The sequence below is a fragment of the Neodiprion lecontei genome, chromosome 7 (genome assembly GCF_021901455.1).
Source record: "Neodiprion lecontei isolate iyNeoLeco1 chromosome 7, iyNeoLeco1.1, whole genome shotgun sequence".
NCBI lineage: Eukaryota > Metazoa > Arthropoda > Insecta > Hymenoptera > Diprionidae > Neodiprion > Neodiprion lecontei.
The window spans coordinates 17,478,480-17,505,238 of record NC_060266.1 but is presented as its reverse complement, the minus strand read 5'-3'; the positions used below and the strand labels follow the sequence as shown (position 1 = coordinate 17,505,238).

The following is a 26,759-nucleotide window of genomic DNA, read 5'->3' as shown; positions in this document are numbered from 1 at the left end:
GCCCATGTTATCTAAAACAAAACGGCTCAACTAATTTACTTCAAACTTAGAGATAGTTTTCTTGGATAATTTGGCTTTGTTGCTAGGGTTCGAATGTTTTTTTCAATAAATTAGTGACCATATCAAGTTGAAATTGGATTTTTCATAAAAAAAACTAACAACTTTTGTTTATTTAACTAACAACGATGATGTAGTGATTTGAAAATGTGGGATTGTTTTAAGAAGGATAAACTACCCAAAAATATCGTTGCCTTTGAAATCGGTTGAGCTGTTTTTGAGATATCGTGAGCACTACAAGACATGTCACCGAGCGAAATGATTGACGTTATTATCGATAACAATCTTTTCTATTAATTAATTCTGATAAACAAAAAGATGCAATCGACCCAACCGAAATAACTAATTGCTTGTTGAGGTATAAATTCTTAAAATTCACTCACTCTATTAAAAGATTAATAAAAAAAATAATTAGTTGAAGTAGCCCGAATTAATCTATTAATCGCAGAGTCTAAATAATTATTGATACACGATTAGAGTTATATACTTTATTCCAGGTACTCTGGGCATTTCACAGGAAGATCTCGGCCTCTCCATGAAGCCACGATGCGATTCTCTGTGCTCGGAACCCATGCCTCCCATATGTGGATCTACAGATAACATTGCAAAGGAGCTTTATCGTTGGTGAATATATTGTGGATTCATGTAGTACAGAAAAGGACACAAGACAAAATGATATTATGATAAATAAAATCGAACTTTGTTCTTTGAATTTTAGTTCAGCAAAGAAGGTTATTTTAAAAAGAAAAACTTCATCAGATTACAGCTGCAGTGTTGTACGTTTTCTAAATAATTCCATTTTAGATAATTGTCTTGTTGTTAGATAAATTCGCCTCATCTTTTATATCACAGAAATAATTGTATTAAGTTCATCTTTCATCTTTATCTTGATAAATCAGCTGTTCATCTTCATCTTTTTTATGGTATAAAGATAAGATGAACCGCTTACGGAAACATAGGCGATGTCATTCAAAGTCAAGAATGTAAATTCATTTTGGGAAAATATATCATGCAATGAAAAAGTCATTCTGAAAGAAACTCTTGCGTTGATACACCATTGCTAAAAAATTTCAGGCAACAAAGTTCTTCACAATCTACTACAGTGAAAATGAAAATGAATCGTTTGAGACAATTCACCACCTACCAAATTACATTTAGTGCTTGAATTAAATTATACTTGATATCGCAAAATCTTTCGTTGTTTCGAAAAAATTAAACCGTCCAGTAGATCGGACCAAATTTTTCGTCGCCTAAGCGAAAAAAAATGTCCGCCACCCACAAAGAAATATTTTTTTGACCCAACAGTTCTTTTCTCACTTTTTCATTATCTAAATGAGATAATTGGGATAATCTTATGGTTTATACGTAAATATAATTGCATGACACGCGATCCGGTTATTTGCTATAGATGAAGTTACATGCATAATCTCATCTTCATCTAGATAACGATCCTCGTAATTATCTTGTACAACACTGACTATACAAAGTATAGTACACGTATACGCAGCAAAGGAATTGAATTAAAAATGAAAAAAAAATATAGAAACCGACACGCATCGCTACCTCGCCGGTGAGGCATGGAGGAAGGCATCTGGCAGGAATCGTTCACACTTTGATGAAGGGCAGAGTCTGAATTGGTTCTGCGCCAAGTATCTGGGGGAGGGGACAACAAATAAGGTACACCACTGTAGGGCGAGGTGTCATGTCTCTTCTCCGCAGGACGCGACCTCATTGGACCAACCATAGATCGACCACGTTCCATACTCTGGTCTATGTTTCGGTCCATGCTTCGGTTCATACTTCGATCCATACTTTGGTACATCGTTGAATTTGCTTGACTCTCCTCGGCATTGTTCAGTGTAGGCTGGAAAAAATAATTCTCGTTAAGATCCGACATGTACCCTGTGCGATTTTAACCAAACAAAAATGACCAGCTTCGATCAAAAACTATATAGCGAGTTTGGGTGACGTAAAGGCGAGGGTTGATCACCCCTGAAGTTGGGTGCACACCTGACTTCTAAACTTTAAAAGGTTTCATGTCTTCAACCTACAAGTTTACATGATTTCAGGTTAGGTCACATAACTACACACAACTTCACCCGACATCACGTGATTCCATGTAACTCCACGACTTGGGAATGACTTTACGTGACTCTAAGTGACTTTACATCATTCCAAGTAACTCTATGACTTGGGAGTGACTTTACGTGACTCTAAATGACTTTACGTCTTTCCAAGTGACTACATGACTTCAAGTGACTTTACGTGACTCCGAGTCATTTTACGTATCTCTGAGTGACTTCATGTGACTTTACGTGACTCTAAGTGATTATATGTGACTTTAAGTGATTTCACGTGACTTCACAACTATACGTGACTTCAAGTGACTTTACGTGATTACGAGTAACGTCACAAGACTTTGTTTATGCTGCACACTTAACTTCAGGAGGACATCGTTCCCTTGCATAATGGTAATTCGGTTCAATAACGGTAAATAAATTGCTATTAAACATATAAATTTTTTTTAGGATTTGCTTCAAGCGAAACAGTGTAGTAGCACTATTACAAAGTCAATGAAATAATTCATCGAGCTCTAATCAGTCGAGCATCTGATTACGGAACTTCTGTCAATCACAATTCTGGAGTTTCCAGAAAAGATGATATTTCATTTAAGGTGTAACTGAAATATTGATACAATATTTCAAGTCAATCGTTCTTACGGACATCGAATTATTTCTAACGCATTTAGTTTGTCTCCACTGAAATGCTTTTGCAGCAATTTTTCAAACATTAGATGCTGCATGGGATCGTTTGACGAGTATTTTGACTATTTTTTTTTTTTTTTTGCTATTTAGTTTCAACGATTGCATTGCATTATTTCTTCTGAAATTTTGACTACAGATTGAATTTGAAATATTCGAAGAAAAAATGCAATAACGGAAATGAACATATGTGCACCAGATTGCAATTTGTTTCAACTTCATTTCACAGTATAGCAACGTTATCGCACTTTTTAAGATAAGAAATGCTGATTTGTAATTGAATGCAGTTATACGAACGAATCAACATGGTTTTATAAGAGATTAGCATAATTTTAACAGCTTGATATAAACTAATTTTTTGCATAAATTAAGCAATAAACTGAGCGTCAAAAGCATATCAATGATATTCACACAACTTGTTACGGTATTGAAATATTATGACTAAGAAAAAAGGTACCACGTCAAAATATTAGATGAAGATATTAATGAACGACGTTCATTTTACTTTTACAACATACAGAAGCATGTACAACAAATTCACAGTATATTTTTTTTAAGATACTAGAGTCGTAAATTTTGTACATTATTTACAAAATTTCATTTACAATAAATACTTTCAGTATTACAGTCATAAAACGTTGTGACCAAATTTTTATACCATTATAAAAACAAGGAATTGTGATTATGAACGGTAATATAAATACATAATTGCGCAGAATTGGTTAATAATTGGATAATAAAGTCATTGTGAGTGATAATATCACACACGTTCGTATTTACACTGATATGCAACTATTTGTAATATAATCTCTTACCCGGTAAATAAGAGAACAATAATAACAACAACAATAACAATAATAATAATAATAATAACAAGCAATTGCACCTTTGTGCTTTCGTTCTAATTAGAAAATTACTTTTACTTACAGTGCTTGTTATTTCAATACAAGCAGTCAAATATGTGATAAGTCATCAGTTTTACAGCGTGTAATAATAATATTTAAACGCTTTGTACCTATTGAGCATGCTCTATGTTACATTTCACACTTGTTTCCAAACAAAACGCCTATCTATGATTACTCAACAAACATGCACTACTTTCAGTTCACGTTAGGTTTACTATTTACTTGCTCTTGAAAAAAGGACATGTAAATATATGTATAATGTACCAATAATTGAACAACGTCAGATGAATAATTTTGTTAATTATAATCTACAGATTAGTTTAGAGAACGGTGACGATATTATTGAAAATAATCAGTATAACATCGTAAAGTTGTCGCAAGAATTTCAAGAGATTCGGGAAGCTCATCGTTCAGAAGTGAAAATGGTTTGAAAAAAAAAACCCATGAAATTTTCATTCAACAGGGAATATTTTCTTCGAATACATTGGAAATTATTTTGGATTTTAATTACACATGCATACGAGGTTTCTGAATGACATAAAATATTTACACGTCGAAGTCTTTCGTCGATGAAATTAGACGTGGAAGAATTTTCTTTGAGAAGAATTTGTAAGTAATAGCCGATAGTTTAAACTTCTAGGATTAAGGGGTTTCTTTGCCGGTGAAGTACGTTTGCTCTCACGATTCAATTGGCTGAAAAAAAAGATGTTTTCAACCAAGTATAATGAAGATTTTTCAGTCCGGAAAATCAATACAACAAACGGAGTTGTGAAAACAACGAAAATAAAGAAAAATTAAATAAAAAATACATCGCAATAAATTCATAGTGGCAAATTTTTAATCCAATCCCAAATCATGATATAAATTTACCGTCTGTCGGGCCAAAGTTCAAGGAAACCTTGCGGCGACTTGCGTTATATTTGTTATAGACATATTATTGTACTTGTAAAATCAAACATGAGCGAAATGTACGATTGTATGCCTGTAGGTACATTGTTAGATTTTTTACGACGCAAGAATCGATAATTATATAAAAATCAGATGGAACGAGTAGAATTTTTAAAGAAACTGTGCGATTAATCAATTACATAGTAGACTTCGATTAATTGAATTATTGATTATTGCTTCTAAGAGCAGATTAATCGATTAATTGAAAAAACCGAGAAATCAAAAGGGCTGATTAATCAATCAATCGAAAAGTCGGTTAATTGATCAATTCAAAATACAAATAATCAAAGTCAAAGATTAATAGCACAGCCCTGATTTTTGATAATCTATCACAAATATTATAGCGATGTTATTGTTTGTTTGACCCGCGTTGATGCTTGTAATGACTGGCATGTTTTAAATGATACAAACCGGTTTCCTAAATATGTTATACAAAGTCTTTTCTGTTGCCTACAAATATATATACATATATGGGGCATTCCACGTCAAAGCAACGGGTCATCGGCCTGATTCCCTGGGATTCTCACGCTTTTACAAAATGCTGGAAAAATTTTAAAAAATTACAGGTATTATTTTTGACCGAAACAAAGAAAACAATCCATTGGGTATCAGAATCCCAGGGTTAGGTCGATGAACCATTGGTTTGACGTGGAATGCCCCATATACATCTCTGAGTAAGGAATCCGTATGGAATACGTATAATAATAATGTAAATAAAAAGTGCATCCGATGTTTTGTAATAACGAATTCGATATAATCCGATATGTATTAAAAGAATACAATATAAACAGTACTTACGTATAAACTTAAACTCGTTTAAGTGATAAAGCGGCGTGTCTAATAAGACTCTATTTTATTTATCTACGAAAATTTTCATTGTATTAAATTTCTTCCAAGTGACAAATATTCAAACCATCTCAAACTTCCACCCGTTCAAAACTGATGAAAAAATACTGTTGAAAAATTTATTTTCTGTTCCAATCATTCCGAAATTCGTCCCATGATGGAATAATTTTATCTTTCAATTCTTTTCAGCAATGTAAAAAATTACATCTATGAAAACCTAATATAGCTTATGTGTCTTTAAAATTTTGTAAAAAATCAAAAATATTCCCTTCACCTTCCAAGTAATTATATTAACGTGCTTTTCACACAGCGAAAGATGTTGCAGAATTTTCGGAATATTTTCGAAATCTTAATCCTTTCAAAATTTCCAAAGTACTGAAGAAAAAAAAAAAAAAAATGTAACAACCAAATCATTCCACCTTGGAACAAGAAATAGAATTTTAAAGAAGTTGTCGAGAATTTTACAAAATGTGAATCTTTGATAAGTGTAGAATATTTATAACTAAAAATCGACTACACGGAAAAAAAAACTTCAAAATAATAGTTAGCGTGCTTTAAAGATGCTTGTATCTCCTAATAAAAATTCCACAAAATCAAAAATGTTAAGGTCCGAAATTGTTCGATTTGCCACGGAATGTACCATATATTCTCCGAGTAATTTTTTTTTAAATTAACGGATCTATATTTCACTCCAACTAAACGCAAGCCACCACGTTGCACAGCAAAATCTGATATCACGAGCGCATTGCTCACGATACTAATTCGTATTTAATTGTTCGTTAACAATAAGTTGTAAAATCTGCGAGATTGACCGAGGTCGTGTTGATAGCGTGTATGTTGGACTAATTTGCGAAACCTTCTCTGATTCCAAATGTTTTACGACTTTTGAAAATTGTTAAACGGAGTTAGATAACGATTAACGTCAATTCCTTCATGAAGATAGAGAATTATGTTAAAAAATTTGATAAACATCTTCTCTAAATAAATACGAATTTGGTACAACGTTCTATCGCTTATTTGCGAATTTGATTTACTATTTTATTGAACAGATTAATTATCGATCTACAATAAAGGATGGGATTCGAAAACGGTACGATAATTTTCAAATATGATTGCAATATTTGGAATAATATTTTGGAACTTTGAAACATTAGTAAGAATGGACGAAAGTTTTATTAGCATGATTGCTAATTTTACCGAGTCCCGGGGAATCTGAAAAGATATACTTCGAAATCGAATCACGAGATTTCGGAATGCGTGTAACGTTTGAAAAAGAGAAAAAAATCTGCTAAGGCTCGTTTTTAATTGAGATCGTTTAGATAATTACACGTAAGGTACTTCACGTGAAGCCAACACGAAGTTTCTAATCTTTCCCACGTCGAAAACAAACTCAACTTTTTTCAACTATAAAAAACATAGATAATTCTTTAATCAGCAGATCAAATTTTTTGTGTACGTTTTGAAAATGATTTAAACAACTTATCAAGGAACTGAATTCTCAGATAAATTAAAATTTATTATCAATTAACGTAGTCGAAAATATTGAGAACTACTTTTTTCGATACTTGGTAATTTGTCAAACAAACCATTGGATTAACTTTGACATGTCAGAGGTGAAAGTCGCGTTATGACGTGAGAATTTTCGAAATTTCATACCTTTTGAAGCTTGAAATTCCGAAAGCGCCAAATTCCGAACGGACAAAATGCCGTAAGGGCATAACTCCGAAAAGTCGAAGTTCCAAAAGTGTAAGAATGAGAAAATTTTAAAAATTTGAAACGTCGAAATTCCGAACGATCGAAGATTTTCAATTCTGTGAATTTCTGGCTTGGTGAAATTTCACCACTTGACTTGACCTTCCTTTGTTTTGAATTTTCGATATTTTTACGTTCGGAATCCTGGTCATTCCAGTTTTAGATTTTTATGATACTTTTACACCCACTCGTTGAGTAAACTACACTGTGTGAGTATATTTTAATTTTCGAAATTTTACTATATCGAAACTTTATTTTTCGGAATTTTGCTTTATCGTAAGTTGAATTCACGGAATCTTGCATTTCGGAACATTGAGCCTTCGTATTTCCGACCATTCGAAACTTTGTTGTTTCGTAAAAGTATGATTTCTGTAATTCGAGTTTCGCCACCAAATAATTCGAAAGATTCGCGTCTTCGGGATTTTTCAAATTCGGAACCTAAACCACACCCCTTAAAAAACAAATAAAAATTTCAACACGACTATAACTTATCCTAAAAATGGATGCAGTATTTTCATATGGAAAGAGGAGTACGTATAACACATTTTACTTTATACATGTTACCATTGACCATTACAATGTTGATAGTCAGAAATTTTTGTAATATTACGCAGTTCATAAATAGGATAAATAGTTGAACAACTGGTTGTCTACTGGATTTCATTCCCTGTGCCTATATCGGATTGCTTCTACACCATGCATACTGGGCTCTCTACATCTTTCAGACTTCTGGGAAATTCTCACCTTTTATGCAGTTCCAAAAGCAAAAACTCTTAAATAATTCGAAATAACTGATTTCATAGAAGCGAAAGACAAAAATTGTTACATGAAGAAATACTTACGATTATATATAATCATCGGGACGATGAATTTCATCCATGATCATAACTTCGATCATCAACGATCTCATATAAATAGGACACCCCATACCAAATCAATGAATTTAGACCTTGACGATTTTTAATTTTCTTGAAACTTTTTCAGGTGACAATATTATTTCTATGAACTGAAAATTATTCATTTAAATTTTTTCATGCAATCACTTTTGATTTACGAATAATGAAATCTTCTGAAGGATCCACCTTTTTTTAAATTTTCGAAAATTTTATCTCTTATGTTTCCATTATTTTGAGATTAATCATACGATGGCATCTTTTTTATTCTAGACTTTCATCGCGGGAAAGATCTTAAAATAATCGGGACGAAAGATGAAATTTTAGAAAATTTTAAATATGATTTTTTTTGAAGATACTATCATCACTTTAAAACGTTTCAACGGAATCAAAACTAAAGTTATGCTGAAAATCTGTTAGCTTGACATAGAATACGCCAAATATACGTATACCTCTATTATATTTATCTACATAGAGAATTGTTTATTTGTCCGACTAAGCAAAATCTTGATGAATGAAAAGGATTCTTATTTCTCTTTTTCCCTGCAGTACGGAAACTTCCCGTAGTGACGTCAGAATTGATGTACGTCGTAATTATAATATATAACTACGAGTAAATACTCACTTGTATTTGTATTGCCATACACATACCGGTACTAAACCCACAATCGCAAGATTTCGGAACGAGTCCAGAGTTCAAATGGATGTACATAAACAGCGTGGACATGAGGCGAATTTATATACGCGTTGGCAGACGCGCAAATTTACAGGAGAAAGAATTTCATTCATAATTTTTACGTCGGCCGCAAGATTGTCCCCCTCGCTAAACGGCTAAAAATACCGTCGTATCATCAGAAATAACTCCAGAGGTTGTTAAAAAAGATATTATAGGGAACACCAGAATTAGATACGCTACAAAATGCTCCCAAGATCGAGTCTACGCAATAATTAAACGCGGATGAGCGGCAGCAATTGATAAAAGTAAAACGAAGTTTGCCCCGTATTGCTTATGAATTCGAGCTCCGAAAGCGACTGTCTAAAATTGAGAAAAAAATTTCGCTTCCAAATAAAACATTCTTCTGTCTACACAACTGGCCGCCACTACGTTTAATCCAATCTTAAACAGCTGACACGTGTTTGTTTACAAACAACAATATACACCACAAGGTCTTCGCGATAAAGCTGTATTTTATTTATTCTCTTTGTAAGTGACCCAATCACTCTTAAAAGCCAGACAAAATATATCTGAATTAAAGATATTCGGGATACGGTTGCATTTTTATGTACAGGGGATTTCGACGTTCAGGAACTCGAGTCTGAAGTCATTTTTTAGCTGCATAGCCGACTTTTCGAGTAAACAACAATATTTGACGTTTTTTTCCGTTTGCCCCAAAAACTGCTATGGATAGATGAAAAATGACTCGATCATCGTGTAGAGCGGAAAATTCTGCACCGAATTATGTCCTCATATGTCCGAAACGGAGTCGGATTAACAAATTAAGTAAAACGAATTTCATCAAAATTCCCTAGATGCCGTCGATAAGTAGAATTTCTTTTTTCTTAATAAAGAAATTATTTCACCGAAATTCCCCAGATACCGTCGATAAGTAGAATTTCTTTTTTCCTAATTTGTTAATCCGACTCCATTTTCGACATACGAGGACATAATTCGATATAGAATTTTCCGTTCTACTCGATGGTCGAGTCATTTTTCTTTAGTCGACATACGTTTATATATAAATTGTACATATTTTCACTTATATATATATATATATATGTAGTGACTCTCAGCGCAGTATTTCCTCTTCTTTTTCTCATTCACCAAACCCAATGCGCATATGCGATGACTTTGCATTATTTGCTATGAATTATCTTTATTACAGTTGCGGTTTCGTATAATAAATAGAGCATATAGGTACATACTATACATACGAAACAACAGGAAGCTTATTGTGCATATAAAATACCTACTTGAATAAAACGCGACACACATAAGGGTATGAAAAAAGGAAACGTCAATAAAAGCTGACGTTTCACGGTTTGTTACCCCCTCAAAGTTTTTCCCGTCCAATTTATTACCCTATCAACTACAAAGTCCATAGTTTAGTCTAATTGTAAATTTCCGGTAGAGGTTTTCACAAAATACGCACATAATCAAAGTATTTTCAAACAAGGTGTTGGAATTTTTTTAAATATTTTAATTTTTTTTATTTAATCAATTCATTTTTAGTCAAACTTTTTTAGTATCGTATTTCCGTTTTTATATTGATTTATTGCTCGGTTTTTACCTCAATTTATTACCCTAATTCGTACCTAACATTGACATTGCATGAAAAAATTCATTTTCATAATTTAATACGAAATCTTTTACGCAAAGGACAGTCGCGTCATTTCAGTAAATAGTACAGAGTCTCATTATACTTCATTGTCAGATTTAATCGCTGATTTTATTCATAACTCAAATTCTAAAACGCTTCAATGAATTTTTTCAAACTTTTTCAACCATTCTAAAATTGAGAAAAGACCATCAAGTAAAGCACATTTTTCAAAATCTGAATAGGAGTATCTAAAACTATCGAAATAGAAAATCCGGTAAATGAAAATATGATAAACTTTCAATCTAAAGTTTGTACGAGAATTGTCTGAATCAAAAACCAAATAATTTTATTTATGGTTTTTGAAAATCGATTGGAACGGTTTTAGGAGGCATTTTATTTTAGAGAAATTTTCAGAAATTGTACCATTACAGGAAAAATTCCTGACGACAAAAAAAGTTGACATACTCGATCAATTCGTGGTTTCTGCATAGTATTGATTGTATTCCATTGACATAAGGCTGTGCGAATAATCGAACAATCGTAGATTTCGATGAGTTGTTTTTCCATCGATCGGTTAGTTAAAAAAAACAATCAATCGAAGTCTGATATAAATCGATTAATCGCAGAGCCTCAATTTAGAATTTCTATGAAATCGAGATTCTAATTATCCTGCACCCGTGATCGAGTTGAAAAAGTAAAAATTTTGATTTTTCGCCAAAGTTTTTCTGATTAATCAATTATTCGGGTATTCCGATCAATCGTTTTTCCAAATAATCGATAAATCGGTCTTTTGAACCGGGCACTTTTTCGATTAATCGATTAATTGGCAAAACAATTAATTATCACACAGTCCCAGTTTGTTACTTTGAGATGATCGGATTTCCAATTTGCTGCAACGTGCGTTGATTTGATGAGAAAGAATTTTTTCACAAGGCAGGAGAAACGTACCTCTACCTACACAATGTATCTAATCTATATAGGTATACAATATACAGGTTTATGGACAAACGTTTGACGATTGACAGATAAATATAAATATAAATATAAATATATATATATATACGCGACACACAGACCTACTTGCCAAGCGCCTTGCCACGAAACATTATTCTTGCCCCGCGCGTGTCTCGCGTCGTTGTTTGTTCTCTTAATCTAGTTATTTATTTTTCTTTCAGCTCCAAATCTGTAAACGCCTGGGATATCATCGTTTGCTTGCTGCACCAACGGTTTAAGTCACATACCGAGAGGTTCTCTTGAAAGGACCTGTTCAACAATCGCTAATCGTTTATCCGCGTAGTCAACTTCGTAAAAATGTAACATGTTGAAGTTAGTAAAGTTATCGTAACGATTCGTGCTGAGGAAAAACCGTTATTTAACGATTTGTGAACTGTGTGAAATTCGGTAAACCGTAGTAAAAGAAAACTTACTTATATTTCGAAATCTTAGTTCCTTGAAAATCACTGTAAAAACGAGAAAATAGTGATTTTTTTCCAAATGTTTCGTTACTGTAACGTTACTAACTTCAACCTCGTAAAAATTTTACTAGCATGATAAGCCGATGCGTAGTGAATCGCGTCGCAGCCTTGACCCGGCGATTCTTAATACGTGAGAGGTTATGGTTGACTGTCACTTGTCGACCAGTCGATTCTAGGGAATTTATTCTTCTCATCGAAGGTTTGCTTCATCCTGGCATGATCCAATCTGTCAGCCAATCAAAATAAAGCTGGTTGAATCGCGCGCTTTACGAGGAGGTCCTTTCAAGAAAACCTCTCGGTATAGAGAGATAAAAATATACGTGTAACCTACACACAAGTGTGCATGTATAACACCTAACTTCTGTTCCTATTTATATAAAAGTGGGTCCAAAAATAGAGGGCAGACGGTCTTCTTGGTTAACTATAAAACGGGGCGATTCAAAGTTGGACACAAAGGTTTTCGACCCAGTGGCTACAGCCTACAGGTCACCCGTCACTCAAGGTCGTCACCATTTCCGGTTGGCCATCTGTGTCATCCGCGTTATACGTGCAGCGCAACACACGTACCGAGATTCAACTTTTTCACTGATTTTCACTTTTTCACATACTAACCAGATGCGGTATGGTGTAGACACTAAGAAATTTTTAGCGACTTGATCGAATTCGGGTTTTTTTTTTTTTTTCTTACTCGATTCGTCGATGCACCGATTATTTTTAACTTACGATTAGTGGCCATCGCTAAGTTAGACACTACAGACAATCTTGTGGACTATCAGAAGCTATGTTGCTTGTCGTCAGTTTGTCAAATACAGTATGACGAGTCATCCGAAATCGTATATGTTATATGTGGCTCAACATACCTGAGTGGAATAATTTTCTGTGTGACGCTTGGCTAGCGGATAGAATAAAAAAAAGTATTTATAATACATTTCAAATATCATAGGATGCTTTCGATTGATTACGCTGCTCAAATTTTGAAAATTCATCAAATTTTTCTATCTATAAATTGCCATAAGAGTTTCGATCGATGCAATGTTTAACAACATCCATTTGGAACACTAGCCTTTGGACCGAATATATCTTAAGTCAACGTACAGATAAATCATTCACATTTCATATTTTCAACTTTTTTCCACACCAGTTTCATAGTAAGTACGATTAAAACTTCACTAAAATTCCGAGATAAATAATTTTTCAAATATTATCTGCTTTCAATGCAGTTTCCACCTTTTCCCGCGATACTGTTTCGATTATTATTTGAATTTCCCGTGACATTTGACAAATCAACTACGAGCAATATGGCCGCCTCATAGCTTCAATTCATAACAAGAAAATAACACGGAATACCGATAATAAACGGATGACCTAATTCCATCATGACGACTTATGTCTGTATTATATTGTATTTCTGACCAAAAGATTGCCGCAAACTTGGCGTCGAATAAAATTTTACTCTCTCTCTCTCTCTACGCTCAAACACTCACGTGTGTGATTTTATTTTTCCAACCCTTCGCTATCTTCTCAAGTCGTTAAAAAAATTAACTCGATACATTTTTCTTCCACCAATTGGGCGTTTACTCCAACGTATAATTCGCTGTTACAAATTGTAGCAATTCAACAACAACACGGACGAAGATTCAACGGTGTGAAAATGACTTGAGACTTCGTTACGAAATATTGATGCACCAGAGAAAATTGAAGGTGAAGGAATACGACAATGATTTGCGTTAAGATTGGTTATCGAAAGGGTGGGTGAAATTTCGGATTTTTTCCAAGTCCGAGTAAAATTAGGTTTGATTCACATGCTTGTCATGCGTTAATCATTGCATATTTGTTTAGTACCACTGAACATGGAATCGGTGAGACAATCCATTTGTTTTTTTTTTTTTTATTAAGTATTAATCAATATTTTAGTGTATAAATGAAACGACACTGTAAACAATTTTTGCTTTCCGCGAGTGCTCTACCATAGTTTTCATCTAGTAGGCGTTCATGATACACCGCGAACGAGTTCGCGCTCATGTTTATTACTTCAAGTTATAGAACTTACTATATGGTATTATTGTAAGATAAATCGTTAATTCTTACGTTTTCTCACGTTGTAACCTGAATACCAAATAGTTAGACTAAGGTCCGATGAACAAGTTAGACACATGTGTGTACGAGACGTCCTCTCTAAACGGCCAATCTTCTATGGCCGACAACGCCAACCGGCGTTAGTTCGTAATGTGAAGAAATGTAAAAGCCTATTACTCGTAAATAAATGTTACTCGTCGTAATACGAAATCCCGTGGGATTTTATTTGAACCATACGGGCGAGCAACCTCTTAGAAGATAGCATCCTCAATACTTAAGATACGCGCATAACCTGAAAATATGTAATATACGCTTTTCACCATTCCTGAAAAAACACTATTAAAAGAGAAAAATAAGAGTTTTTTTTTCACCGGGTTCTTTCAGGTTAAACCCAGTCGGTAATTTGGGGCGGGAGATATCGGTCCCATCCTGTTTATGGGTAATAAAAATGGTTTCTATCTTGACTGAAATTTTCAACGATTTCTTCAACCGTGTGACGATGTACCATAGTATCATATACCGTGTATAGATATGATGCAACATACGCAGGTTAGACATCAAGGCGTACAAACGAAACAAGTGACCAGGATGGGGCTGCACAGGTGGGAATAGAGGTGGACGAGGTCGTCCAACACTTTCCTAGCTGCGGCAGAACGAACGGCGATCAATACTTCGTATGCAACACAAGTCGTACAACCACGTGTTTTGCGTTTCATATAGACGATATCCGTTCGCGCTAACCGATGTCCGGACTAGAGCTGCACCCACGAAAAAGGATCGACAATCGCATGATTTGAGGATGAATGGGCCACGCCGTCCGAATCGAGAGTCAGGAGAGGATGAAAATGGGTGGGGGTGAAAATATGGAAAGATGAAAAAATTGAGAGGTCAAAATATAGAATTTTCGAAGCAGCGAAAACTTGATTTATAGAAATTAAAAATTTTGAAATCAGGACAATCGAGGAGTAAAAGAATAGAAAAGGTCAGAACGTAGAATGCCAAAATGTAGAATCGTCAGAATTCCTCTCGATAGGTAGAATCGTATGGTCGTTCTATGTTTTGAACTTTCTATAATTTGTCATTCTGTACTTCAACTTTCTATGGTTATTATTTTCTGTACTTGGACGTTTCACGTTTTTAAATTTTATGAACAAGATTTTGGCGTCTATTACAATTCGATATTACGGTACTTCTATGCTTAAATAAATAAATTTTGATTCTATACATCGAATAATAACAAAAATTTTCATTTATTGCTTATAAAGTTTGCTTTTGTCTTTTTTACGTTGATAAATTATCACCGGTCACCGCGAATTTTGAGTCTGGATTCTAGATGTCAAATTTTGATTTATTCTACGTAACTAATGAAAGGAATAATAGTTTTATTGGACAAAGTCTGCTTTTGTAGAAACCAGAACGATATTTCGGATTTTAAGAAAAATTACCTATTTTATGAAACGTTTATTGTGAACAACAATCGAACAAGCTTCGGTTTTGCATTAAAATTTTTTGATTAAAAATGATTGAAAGGCGAAACTGAAGTTTGTTCCAAACCATAGAGAAAAGATTTTACGATCAGATCGTTCAGAATTATCAAACTCGGGTGTTTTGGTACCAATTTTAATGTTTTTGGGATTATTTTGCTTATGGTTGAGAAATCCAGAGATCGCCTGAAAAAAACTTAAAATACTCATCTCCAGAGTGGATGATAATAGATTGCATAATGGTACAATTACTGATGTTCGTTACAACGATAACAATGTAAGATTTCTCATCCGTTTTCAGATAATTCAGATCTGAATTATCTGGCTGACAAAACATCAACCCAAAACTTTAGAAACGAATGTAAACACCGACGTTCCCCAAGCTAATTATCGAAAACCTTTTCGCAAATATTTAATATCTTAGATTGCGTTGTTCGAATATCGTCAAATTCATTTCACGATTCATACGATGATCAAATCGTACGAAGTGCAGTTTGGCACGTGTTATTAATATTTAATATTATTAATATTATTAATATTTGGATGAAGAATTTGTGTCGAACTGTAAATGTAGCCTAATATAGCAGGTTCGGGTTTTCGGTGAAACGCATATTCATTTTTCTTCTCGAAATTGTAATGCAGCCCATGTTTTGGATTTTGTTTTAATTGCACGAATCTATTTTGTTAATTTGGTTAATCCAACTCCGTTTCCGACATATGAGGAGATAATTCGATCGAGAATTTTCTGCTCTAGACGATGATTGAATCATTTTTCATCTATGTATAGCAGTTTTTGAGGAAAACGCAAAAGCATCAAATATTAATGTTTTCTCGAAACGCCGGCTATGCAGCTCAAAAATGACTTCAAATTTAAGTTCCCGAGTGTCTAAAACCCCTGTACACAAAAATGCATCCATATCCGGAATATTTTTAATTCAAACCTATTTTGACTGAGCTAATATTTTTAAATAATACAACGAAAACGTAGACGGGCGTTTCCTCGTTTCTTTTTAAAAATCCGTCGTTCCTCAGGGATTCAGGCAAAAATAGATATGAATATATAATTAGATGGATTGATCAAAAACGGAATTAAAATTCACCCAGAACAGTTTCACAGAGCTGAGAGCGTAACGTCATTTGCTTGACCGCAAAAGCGCTGTGTTTCCACAATTATAAGCACAATTCTCAAGGATACTTTCTGCGTCGATCAAGTTCGTTTTCTGCTGTTACATACTCAAGTCAAGTTAACTGTGAAACACGGTTTCCCTGTGACGACACTATTTTTCCTTATACATCGTATGAGGAATATAATCAGTTCGCGTCATTCGTAATAACGAAGATAATCTCGGGAATTTGTACGGATTAGATTCTATTCTGAGAACCCCGAAAATGAACACGTCTAGATATTTATCTTACGAATTGAAAAACTTTCGAGAAATTTTTTATTTTGTTCGGTTTCCATTTTCCGTTTTATACCCATTTTTGTTCGTATATATATATGAGAAAAAAATTGTACGCAAACTTTTTTTTAAGTTACCAAAAAAAAAAAGTAATATTTGTAGACTTTTGTGCGCAGCAATCACTTGGGGAGACCAAACTTAAGGAGAGGCAATTTCACTGTAGAACAAAAAAAAAACTAAAAAGTTACAATTTTTACAAAGAATATTCTTTCGTTCAAGCTCGAAAATTAATATCATTTCACGGTTTTTTTTCGGGTTTTTTATTTCATCGATAATAAAATTATACGTCGATTATAAGCAATTTTGATTTTTACATCTCAGACAAGAATTACGCACTCCTTCTTTCCCGCCAATTCGAGACTTCTCAAGAGAATTTTCAAGTTTCTGTCGACGTTTAAATAAAAATAGGAGTGAAACATTATCGAAGATTGTTGATTTATGTGATTGTAGAATACAAATCATTGTGAACTTCGGAATTCACAGAACTCAAAACAATTTCAATACCGTCAAGGATTTCGCTGGGAATCATTTATTACTGGTTAAACTAAAAATAGCCGAAAACTGGTTTGAGACTACAGTCACGATTGATATATTCGAAAATAATTTTTGGTTTTTAAATTACTGTAACTCATACAGTCGATCGTTATATAACAACTTGAAATCGGTTAAAGCTAATGACTTCAATACAAATCATCGATAATCAATCAACCTCATATACTTGTGCATTGTAGTGTTTTTTATTGCAAGTGAAATAATGCGGCGAAAATTATTCTATCCCTAAACTGTGATTTTTAATGTTTTTGTTGAAGTCATCTAACGTGATTCAAAGTCGTAAATAATAGTAAAAGTTATTTAATCCTCTTGAGAGCTCCAAACACTGCGCGAATAACATGGGCGGTTGAATTTTGTAAATACGTTTTTACTTTATTTTCTCCCCTAACGATCATTTTCCATAATCGTGCGACTTATCAGCTGTTTCTTGCGGCCATGCTTAAACTCTATCTATGGGGAGAATTTCGAACTTCGATAATAAATTCGTTAAATGCCTCTGCATTTCGTGTTCGTAGTATCATCATCTATTATCATCTATGGAATGTCTAACTCAAGTATAATTTGATGCGTATACGAAGATTAATCAAACTATCGTTCTAATGAATTCGGACATCTGGATTTAAAGTTCAATAAAAGCTGTCGAACAAAAATACTATTAACTAACTGAGAAAGCGTTGGAAAAAATTAGAATTTCCCGCATTCAAGTTTCTCGTCAGAAATCGCTGTGTTGGTGTATGTTTTTCATCCTTCAGCATCATCTGGCCAATTTTTGAAGATAATATGCAAAACGACGTTGATATTGATATAAAAAGTGATCCCATGGTTTGTATACCGTGAAAAATCTGACAAATTTATATCGGAAATTAAATAATACTGAATCCAATCGATGAGTTGAAAGAAGTCTAAGAGACGCGAACAAAGCAGAGAATGAGAATGGTCTGAAATAACGAGAATGAAGTTAGGAACGTTACTGAAACAATTCGCACTTTTAGGATTGTCTGAAATTTCGTAAACCATGATAACACTAAAACTTACTCATATACATATATGTAGTTCGAAAAACCAATGTAATTCCTTGAAAGTCGTTCTCAAATTGCTCAATAATGATATTTTCCCTGATGTTCCGTTACGTTAACCTCACCAACTTCAACCACGTCTGCAAAAAAACGATCATGTACGTATACGCATATCAGCGATCTGATCATGGAACAAGTACTTACATCCTCTTTGTGTCACTTTCAAATACAACCACTATACAGGAAACTGTTCTATATATAAATAACTCAGTTAAGACGTAACGAGGATCTGTTATTAACAAGCAACTGCGTACGTACCTATTATATGTATATGCGTAGGTATAGCTATCAAATTCATAATCCGAATGGCTATATTGATCCACAATTATTGCCCACAACAGCATCCGGTTCATGGGAGTGGAAGAGAAATTTATTATTCGACGCGATTGATAATCTCTGATGTACATAAATGTGTACGTAATTTTATACATTTTTTTCCTTTTAACTACGGTGCATCATCTGATGGACATGGACACCCAAAAAACAAGTGCAAAACATTTGAAGAGAAGAATATTTTTGTTACAAAGATTTTATAAATTGAAAAAGATTTCGTTGTGTTCCAACGATTATGATTATTATCTATTGGATATTGATATATTATATTAATTTAGTAAAATTGAATCAGTGAATGGTTTCCGCTTCCACCTCAGATTTCGTTCAATCACTTACGCTAATCGTACGTAAAGTTTGAATAACAGACCGGTTTTAACATCGTGAGATATTAAAGTGCAGACTTTCTAAACGCGAGAGCGAAACTTGTTTGTAAATTTTTTCATTCCGATATTTTAAGATGATGTCTCAAGTTTCGAAATATAACCAAATCAAACGAAATTCTATACAATTTACCACGGAGATTGAGACCTCGAAATTCTCGAAGCTCATTTTTAATAAAGACACGAGCAGAGTGTGAAGATCCTCTTTGGAAAAGCTAAGAGACGATCCGCTGTTTCAGCTTTACGAATTTGCCAAAAAACAAAAGTGCAAGCCGAATTATTTCCCATTAGGAGAAAAAATATCTAGGCGTCAAGCGTAATGATTTTTACAAACAAAATCAAAATCTCGCAGCAAAATTTCCTGGAGGCATCCACAAAGCGTCCGAGTATTATTATATTTTTATCATATCTTTATTTCGCATGATAAATTGCAATTTGAATCGGCAGAAAATGGACTTCTCATAAAATTTTTTGACAGGCTATCACTCGAGATGAAAAAGTGTCCACAATATAGGCTGCAAACATTGAACAACATTTTGTCAGCCTTATTGTCGTAGTACATATAGTCCATGTTCGACAGGTTGACTGAAGATTGATAAGGACAGCAAGACATGGGAATGCTTTTGAAACAGGCGAAAAGGCATCGGAGACGCGAAGGTAATAGTAGCACCCTACATTTACCAATATGCTGATAAGGATTACGATGTTAATTGAGTCGGTAACAGTCGGAAATTTCTATACCAAAGCTTATAAGGATTACGATGTTTATTGAGTCGGTAACAGCAGGTAATTTCTATACCGAAGCTTGTAAGGAATACGATGTTAATTGAGTCGGTAACAGTAGGAAATTTCTATACCGAAGCTTATAAGGATTACAATCTTAATTGAGTCGGTAACAATCGGAAATTTCTATACCGAAGCTTATAAGGATTACGATGTTAATTGAGTCGGTAACAGTCGGAAATTTCTATACCAAAGCTTATAAGGATTACGATGTTTATTGAGTCGGTAACAGCAGGTAATTTCTATACCGAAGCTTGTAAGGAATACGATGTTAATTGAGTCGGTAACAGTAGGAAATTTCTATACCGAAGCTTATAAGGATTACAATCTTAATTGAGTCGGTAACAATCGGAAATTTCTATACCGAAGCTTATAAGGATTACGATGTTCATTGAGTCGGTAATAGTAGGAAATTTCTATACCGAAGTTTATAAGGATTACAATGTTAATTGAGTCGGTAACAGTAGGAAATTTCTATACCGAAGCTTATAACGATTACGATGTTTATTGAGTCGGTAACAGTAGGAAATTTCTATACCGAATTTTATAAGGAATACAATGTTAATTGAGTCGGTAACAGTAGGAAATTTCTATACCGAAGTTTATAAGGATTACAATGTTAATTGAGTCGGTAACGGTAGGAAATTTCTATACCGAAGCTTATAAGGATTGCAATGTTAATAGAGTCGGTAACGGTAGGAAATTTCTATACCGAAGCTTATAAGGATTACGATGTTTATTGAGTCGGTAACAGTAGAAAATTTCTATACCGAAGCTTTCAAAACGCCCCATTTAGCTGACTGCTTTTAGCAATCTCCAGTCGATGTTCGCGTGCATGTTCAAAGAAGAGTAAAAGCTGACAGTCTCTTTTGACAAAGGCTTATTCGGAAACTGAATATGTCAAAGCGTTCGCCACAACAGTAGTGAAAACGTAGCTTGATGTTTTGTGCTTTCTTTGAAATCTCTAGCACAGTCCGTCCACAGGAAACACTGCTAAAACATCTAGGATAGTTTCCACTGATTTATACAATACATAGGGATCTGTAAATATATGTACAGATCAGTGGTAGTTTCATTATCCTAAGATACGAAATCTGTGATGTTTAATTTCATCTCATAGGTTTATCATTAGTTGATAAGTGAAACGCCGTAAAGAATGCGAGCGAAAGAAGGAAAAGAAAAATGAAACCTGCTGATGGCCTTCAAGATTTATGCATCTGCATAAATGAAGTTTGGCAAGCTGTAACTTCGAGACGATCGTTCTGAAGACAAAGTTTTTGTATCGTACTGGATTATCTAATGGCGATATTTTTCAATTCATTTTCATTTCAATTGAGAATTGTTTATTGGCATGTCGAAGTTCCATTTGCGAATTTTCTTTCAACTTGTCAAATAACATAATCTGAATAACTCTTACTCAAATACAGTGTTGTCCATATAATTAGCGTCGCGTATGTAAACTGAAGTTTCTTTTTTTACGTGTCACCTTCTTGTAAGTTGAGAAGATAGAGCCTTGTTGTTTGCCATCAGAATCACTAAATTCCGTTCTTTACATCGCAAAATATTAGCTCTTGAATTTTTTGTCGTAAGTGATGGTCTAGACCTGAGAACGTGTGGATCTAGCGAAAACTCAACATTTAACTTTCGAGGAGATTGTAACAACTGCCCTTATTTTGTTTTCGTTGAAAACCGGAATGTTGAAAAACTACACAATGTCATTTCATAAGATACCTGTTATTGGACTGTGTAATCTGATACGGTCCATCTCGATTGCCTATAACTAGCCTTTTGCTTTTTTGGTATAAGAAAAAGATGGGTGTCGGTCAAAAATCATATTTTCTAATTTCAACGATCAACAATATTTTTATATATTTCTTATTTCTCATTAAAAAAAAACCTTAAAATTTGTTTTTATACATCTTCTTCTTTGTACCGGTGAACCTATACTCGTACTTTTATTCTTTTTGATGAATAGTATCGCGAATAAAACTGTTTTTCCGGCTTCTGTTTCTTATAATTAATTACATTTAAATCGCAATAAGCATTCCTACGTAGTATGTCAACTTATCTATATCTAGAACGATGAGGTTGTCAAGTGATCAAGGGATTAATCGACTGATGCACTTCGGGATTCCCCACACATGAAGTGTCATTTTAAAACGGTTCCCATCCGGAATGTCAATTTTCAAAATTCCCCCGGACAAGATCCCCCCTCCACGAAATTCCCCCGGATAAAATTTCCCTCCCCCAATATTATTACACGTTCATTAATATTCGTACAATTATTTATTTGGGGAAATTTTACCTGGACGAATTTTATCGACGAGATTTTATCCGGTGATATTTCGTTGCAGGAGAATTCTGAACGGCCACGGTCACTAGGTTTAAAAACCACTAAGAAAAAAAGAATTTTTTTTTAAACATAAACGCAGGCACAATAAATAGTTTCGCCGATAAATAGATAAGATTGTTGTGTCAGTATCCGCAAAGTATGCGATACTAAATCATAGATAGGTTGGACGCTTTTACGAACTCATGCATCTCTAATTAGCAGAAGTCACATAAAAACTGGTAAAACAACTGTAAGAAATTAGAAATATATAAATGGACAAATTAATTACTCATACAAATTAGCATTAATAAGGTATGTTTTAGAGCTATCTCATATCATAAAATCTATTATACACAATTTTTTTCAGACATACGTCTTAGTTGTTAGGCATTTTTCCTTATTGTATATTTACGGAGTAAAAGAAAAAAAACTAAGCGTGTACGATTTATTTTATTTTTACGTTAGTGTTTGCGAATATTATTTTTGACCGGTCTTAGTTCAACGACGTTGTATCGTAATGGTACGTAAAAATTTAACTGATTCTAAGAAGATGCCATGGAGAAAAAAACTCTATCGCAGAATACAATTTTTTTTCTTTTTTTTTTTCTTACTTGCTGAACGAATATCATTATACGGAAAGAACGTAATAAGAATTTACGGTTTTGGAGATTGAGAAGGGAATCGCAAACGTTATCAAAAATTTCAAAATGTATTCGGTGAAACTGAGATGATAAAAAAAAAAAATAACGTGGCAACAAGCAGATAGAAGATAAATTCTGGTACTTGTATGATTTATAATACACGGAAGATGGGTAACGGAGGATAGTAAGAAGAAAAAAGTATACCGCTGTAAACACCGCTGTGATTTATTTATTATTCTTACGTTGGTAGGTATATCGGGTCTCTAATGGCACAAGTTTGTAAGCTCCATTCTGCGACCTTTTGCTGTTGAAACAAAGCAAAAAAGTGTGTTGCTTTTTTTTTTTATTATATCTAAGCTTAAAACATGAAAATATGGTCAGAAACGTTGAATCTATTCGTTGATACGAACTTACGCTACTGATTCGTCTAATTCCATAAGGTCGTATGTGCGAAAAATAATTTTATTCACTTTTCTTGGGCTCAAGGATAAAAATTCATCAACCAAAGTTATTATTCTTATTCCTATCATTGCATTAATTGAGGCTCAATTAGCGTTAAAAAAATGCCTTATCAGAAGGCCATTTTTTGCGCGACGCGTTTACATATTCGTTTAATAATGTGGCGGTAATTTTAGTGGAAGCCGTGACCGCTCATCGAAGACCTTTGAAATTTGGCATATAACGAGTAATCTACCGCTTATGTATTATTATGGAAACGATGGGACAGAATTTCCTTACATTGTTGTTCAGGAAATAGAATTTTATAGAATTCGACGAGAAGTTTTCTCAAACTATCCATATATTCTATCCATAATATAATTATTATACAACTATGCTAAATTGATATAATTTCAATATTTGTAATGTAGGAAATATTTTGGACGGTGTTTTGGAATTCAAAGTAATACGTTGCAAGATCGGTTCGACATAACGATAAAAATTTGTGAACAAACAGGAATTACGGGTATCCGTAATGATTTTCAAGACACTTGTGAAAATTTGAATTCTCTTAATCTTGAATGTGAAAAAATAATTACCACTTATAACAATGTGGTTTGTATATTATATCTTAACTTATCCCGTAAAAAAATTCAGAATTCCCTGACGTTTTCCCACGAAACTTAGGTAATGTTGGGTAGTTTTTATGAAAAAAAAAAGTTGGAGAAGTTGTCCAGCTTGAATGTATAATTTTAGATTTAAAAAAAACATAGTATTGCATCGCCTCATACACAAATAGTTAAAAATTGAACAATACCATTTCCGAAAGTTAGCTTAAACGAATTTACGAAGCATAGCTGAAGTTTGAAAACTATTTATAAAAAAAAGTACGTCTTTCCCTATTGTCCATCATAATTCCCTGACTTTTTCCGGTAGACGAAGTTCCCAGACCATTTCCGGTTATCCCGGTTTTTCCGGTCTGTCGTCGTCCCGTTACATCTTATACTTTCCAATCATTCACGAGTGATCGAATACCTATAAATAAACACCGTATCTCCACTTCCCGATTGGGGAAACCCCAGCGCATCGGTTAACTTTATATGGAAAGTCCTACCAGCACGTCACGCGAGAGCTAGAAAATGGATATCGTACATGGTTTGGAAGACTTGTCTTACAACTCGTGTGATCGAACGTAGTAACGTTACTGTATGGAGGCATGTCCAAGAAAAATCTTTGCCTCGGACCAATAGAATTGTCTAAAATTTAATAAACCATACCGAACCAATCGTACCCATAGTTTTCAAAAACCAACTTCTTGAAGGTGATTTTAAAATTGCATAGTAATGAATTTCTTCCGGATGTTTCATGGCGTTAAAGCTACTTGATTCAGGCTCTTTGCATTTCTTTCACATTTCTTCGAACTTGATTAAAATATCCGATATATAATGTATCAGATGCTTCGCAAGTTTATTTTGACTACAGACTATCGGTAACATCACAAAAGGACGTTGTTCTACAACAATAAACATTTTTATATTCAAACATCATTATCAATATCGTAGTTTGGAGAAGCTGCAGTCCGGCCATTTCTACAGATTGCAAACAAAAACGATGTCTTTGATATCACAGTTGTTCCGGATAATAGTGGTAACAACGCGAATGAAAATTTTTATCGAACCTCTTTGATTTAGTGCTAATTTTAAACTTTGGAACGAAAGCTTACACACGCGTGGAAAACAACTTTTATTTGTCGATGTCTGATTCAAACCTGTTTTTCCATGCCGGTGTACTTTACGTCTGTACATATCGGAACGGCGGACGGTGACCCGAAAAAGTTCTAGTCGTTTTATAGGTTAATGTTCTGCCGCTAAGCGTATCCCAAGTAAGGAAATGTCATCCAGCAGAATCTGGCAACTCTTAGCGCCGAACCAACGTAAAACTTTTTCGGTCCAATGTAGACGAGGTTGAAGTTAGCAACGTTATTGTAACGAAAAATTGGGAAACAATCACTATTTTCTTATTTTTACAATGATTTTGGAAGAACTGAGATAGCAAAATATCAGTGTGTTTCGTTTTATTAAGGTTTACTCGATATCAAACAGTTCCAAAATCGCGACATAACGGTTTTTCCTCAGCATGAATCGTTACGGTAACGTTACTAATTTCAACATGATCAATGTACGGTGTTTTCCACGTCAAACCAGACAGTTAATTTTCTCAACCCCGCGCAATTTAATTTTTCTACCCTTCTGCAGAATTGAATTATGTGTGGAACGGATCAGTTATGAATTTTTTTTTTTCAGATTCCTTTATGCCAAGAATTCTTCGTGACACCCGTGCGAAAAACAATTGAACTTCAATAATCAGTCGATTTTTAGATCAACGTAGCTTGAGATCTGAGTTATTCGTAAAAAAAAGTTGTGCTCCTTCGTACGAAATTTTCTTCGGTTCAATTTGTTTTCAACTGACAATACTCTTCACCTTGAAAGTGCGGTTTTTCAGAAAAACTACACAATCCATTTGCAGCACAAACGAGCCCTGTAATAGAATTCACTTAAATATATGCACCGCATCTGTTTTCACTCCCAAAGATTGTCCAGAAATTGGTGGTTTTGTAAGTATGTACCGTAAGCCGCAATACGATACTGAATCAGAGCCAAAGATTATTACTCGTAATCCGTAAACTACTGGACAACGTTTGGGATTTGAAAAGACAACATGCTCTGTATGAATTTCAGCGAAATCGATAAGCACGCTTATATATTACAAATGACTTTCACCGATTTTCCGTAAAAACTGCGCTTTGAAGGTCAAGAGATTATTTTTTTTTTTCTTTTTTAATACAGGAGTCGAAAATATGACACAAAGTTGCTCAAGTTTTTATCAGATTTTTTTCATGTATCGATCGCTCGGATTTGATGCTACAATGATTCATCTGAGAAAAAAAAAACGCCGAACAATTGTAATTAAATTTTGCCGCCTGAGCGTCGTAAAAAACCTTTGATTTGTGAAATCTGAGAAAAAGATTTGGCCGAACCTTTGCCAATGCATACTTGAATTGTGTGAAATGAGAATGAGAAACAGTCAATGCAAATTGTGAGACAAAAAACTTGCATTTCTACGTTCGATTTGGTACGGAATTATGTAAAGGTGTAATAATCCACAACATCCATCTACCAGCTATCCTCTACCTCTTGACATTAAGAATTTTAAGAAAATGGATAATTAAACAGAACGCCACTCTAGCT

At 34.0% G+C, this 26,759-nt stretch overlaps 1 protein-coding gene across 10 annotated transcripts in view; it reads right to left on the bottom strand.

Annotated features, from left to right (window-relative positions):
* Positions 1-26,759, bottom strand: part of LOC107222926 (CREB-regulated transcription coactivator 1) — a 60,438-nt gene that overhangs the window by 18,804 nt on the left and 14,875 nt on the right. For 9 of the 10 annotated variants that reach the window (XM_046744920.1, XM_046744921.1, XM_046744927.1 and 6 more), the window contains 2 exons: positions 1,609-1,921; positions 545-647 (listed from right to left, as the gene is read on the bottom strand). In XM_046744920.1, coding sequence (XP_046600876.1) covers positions 545-647; positions 1,609-1,921 — 416 coding nt within the window. The remainder of the gene's footprint in view (positions 1-544; positions 648-1,608; positions 1,922-26,759) is intronic. The other variant, XM_046744922.1, reaches the window with a different exon arrangement.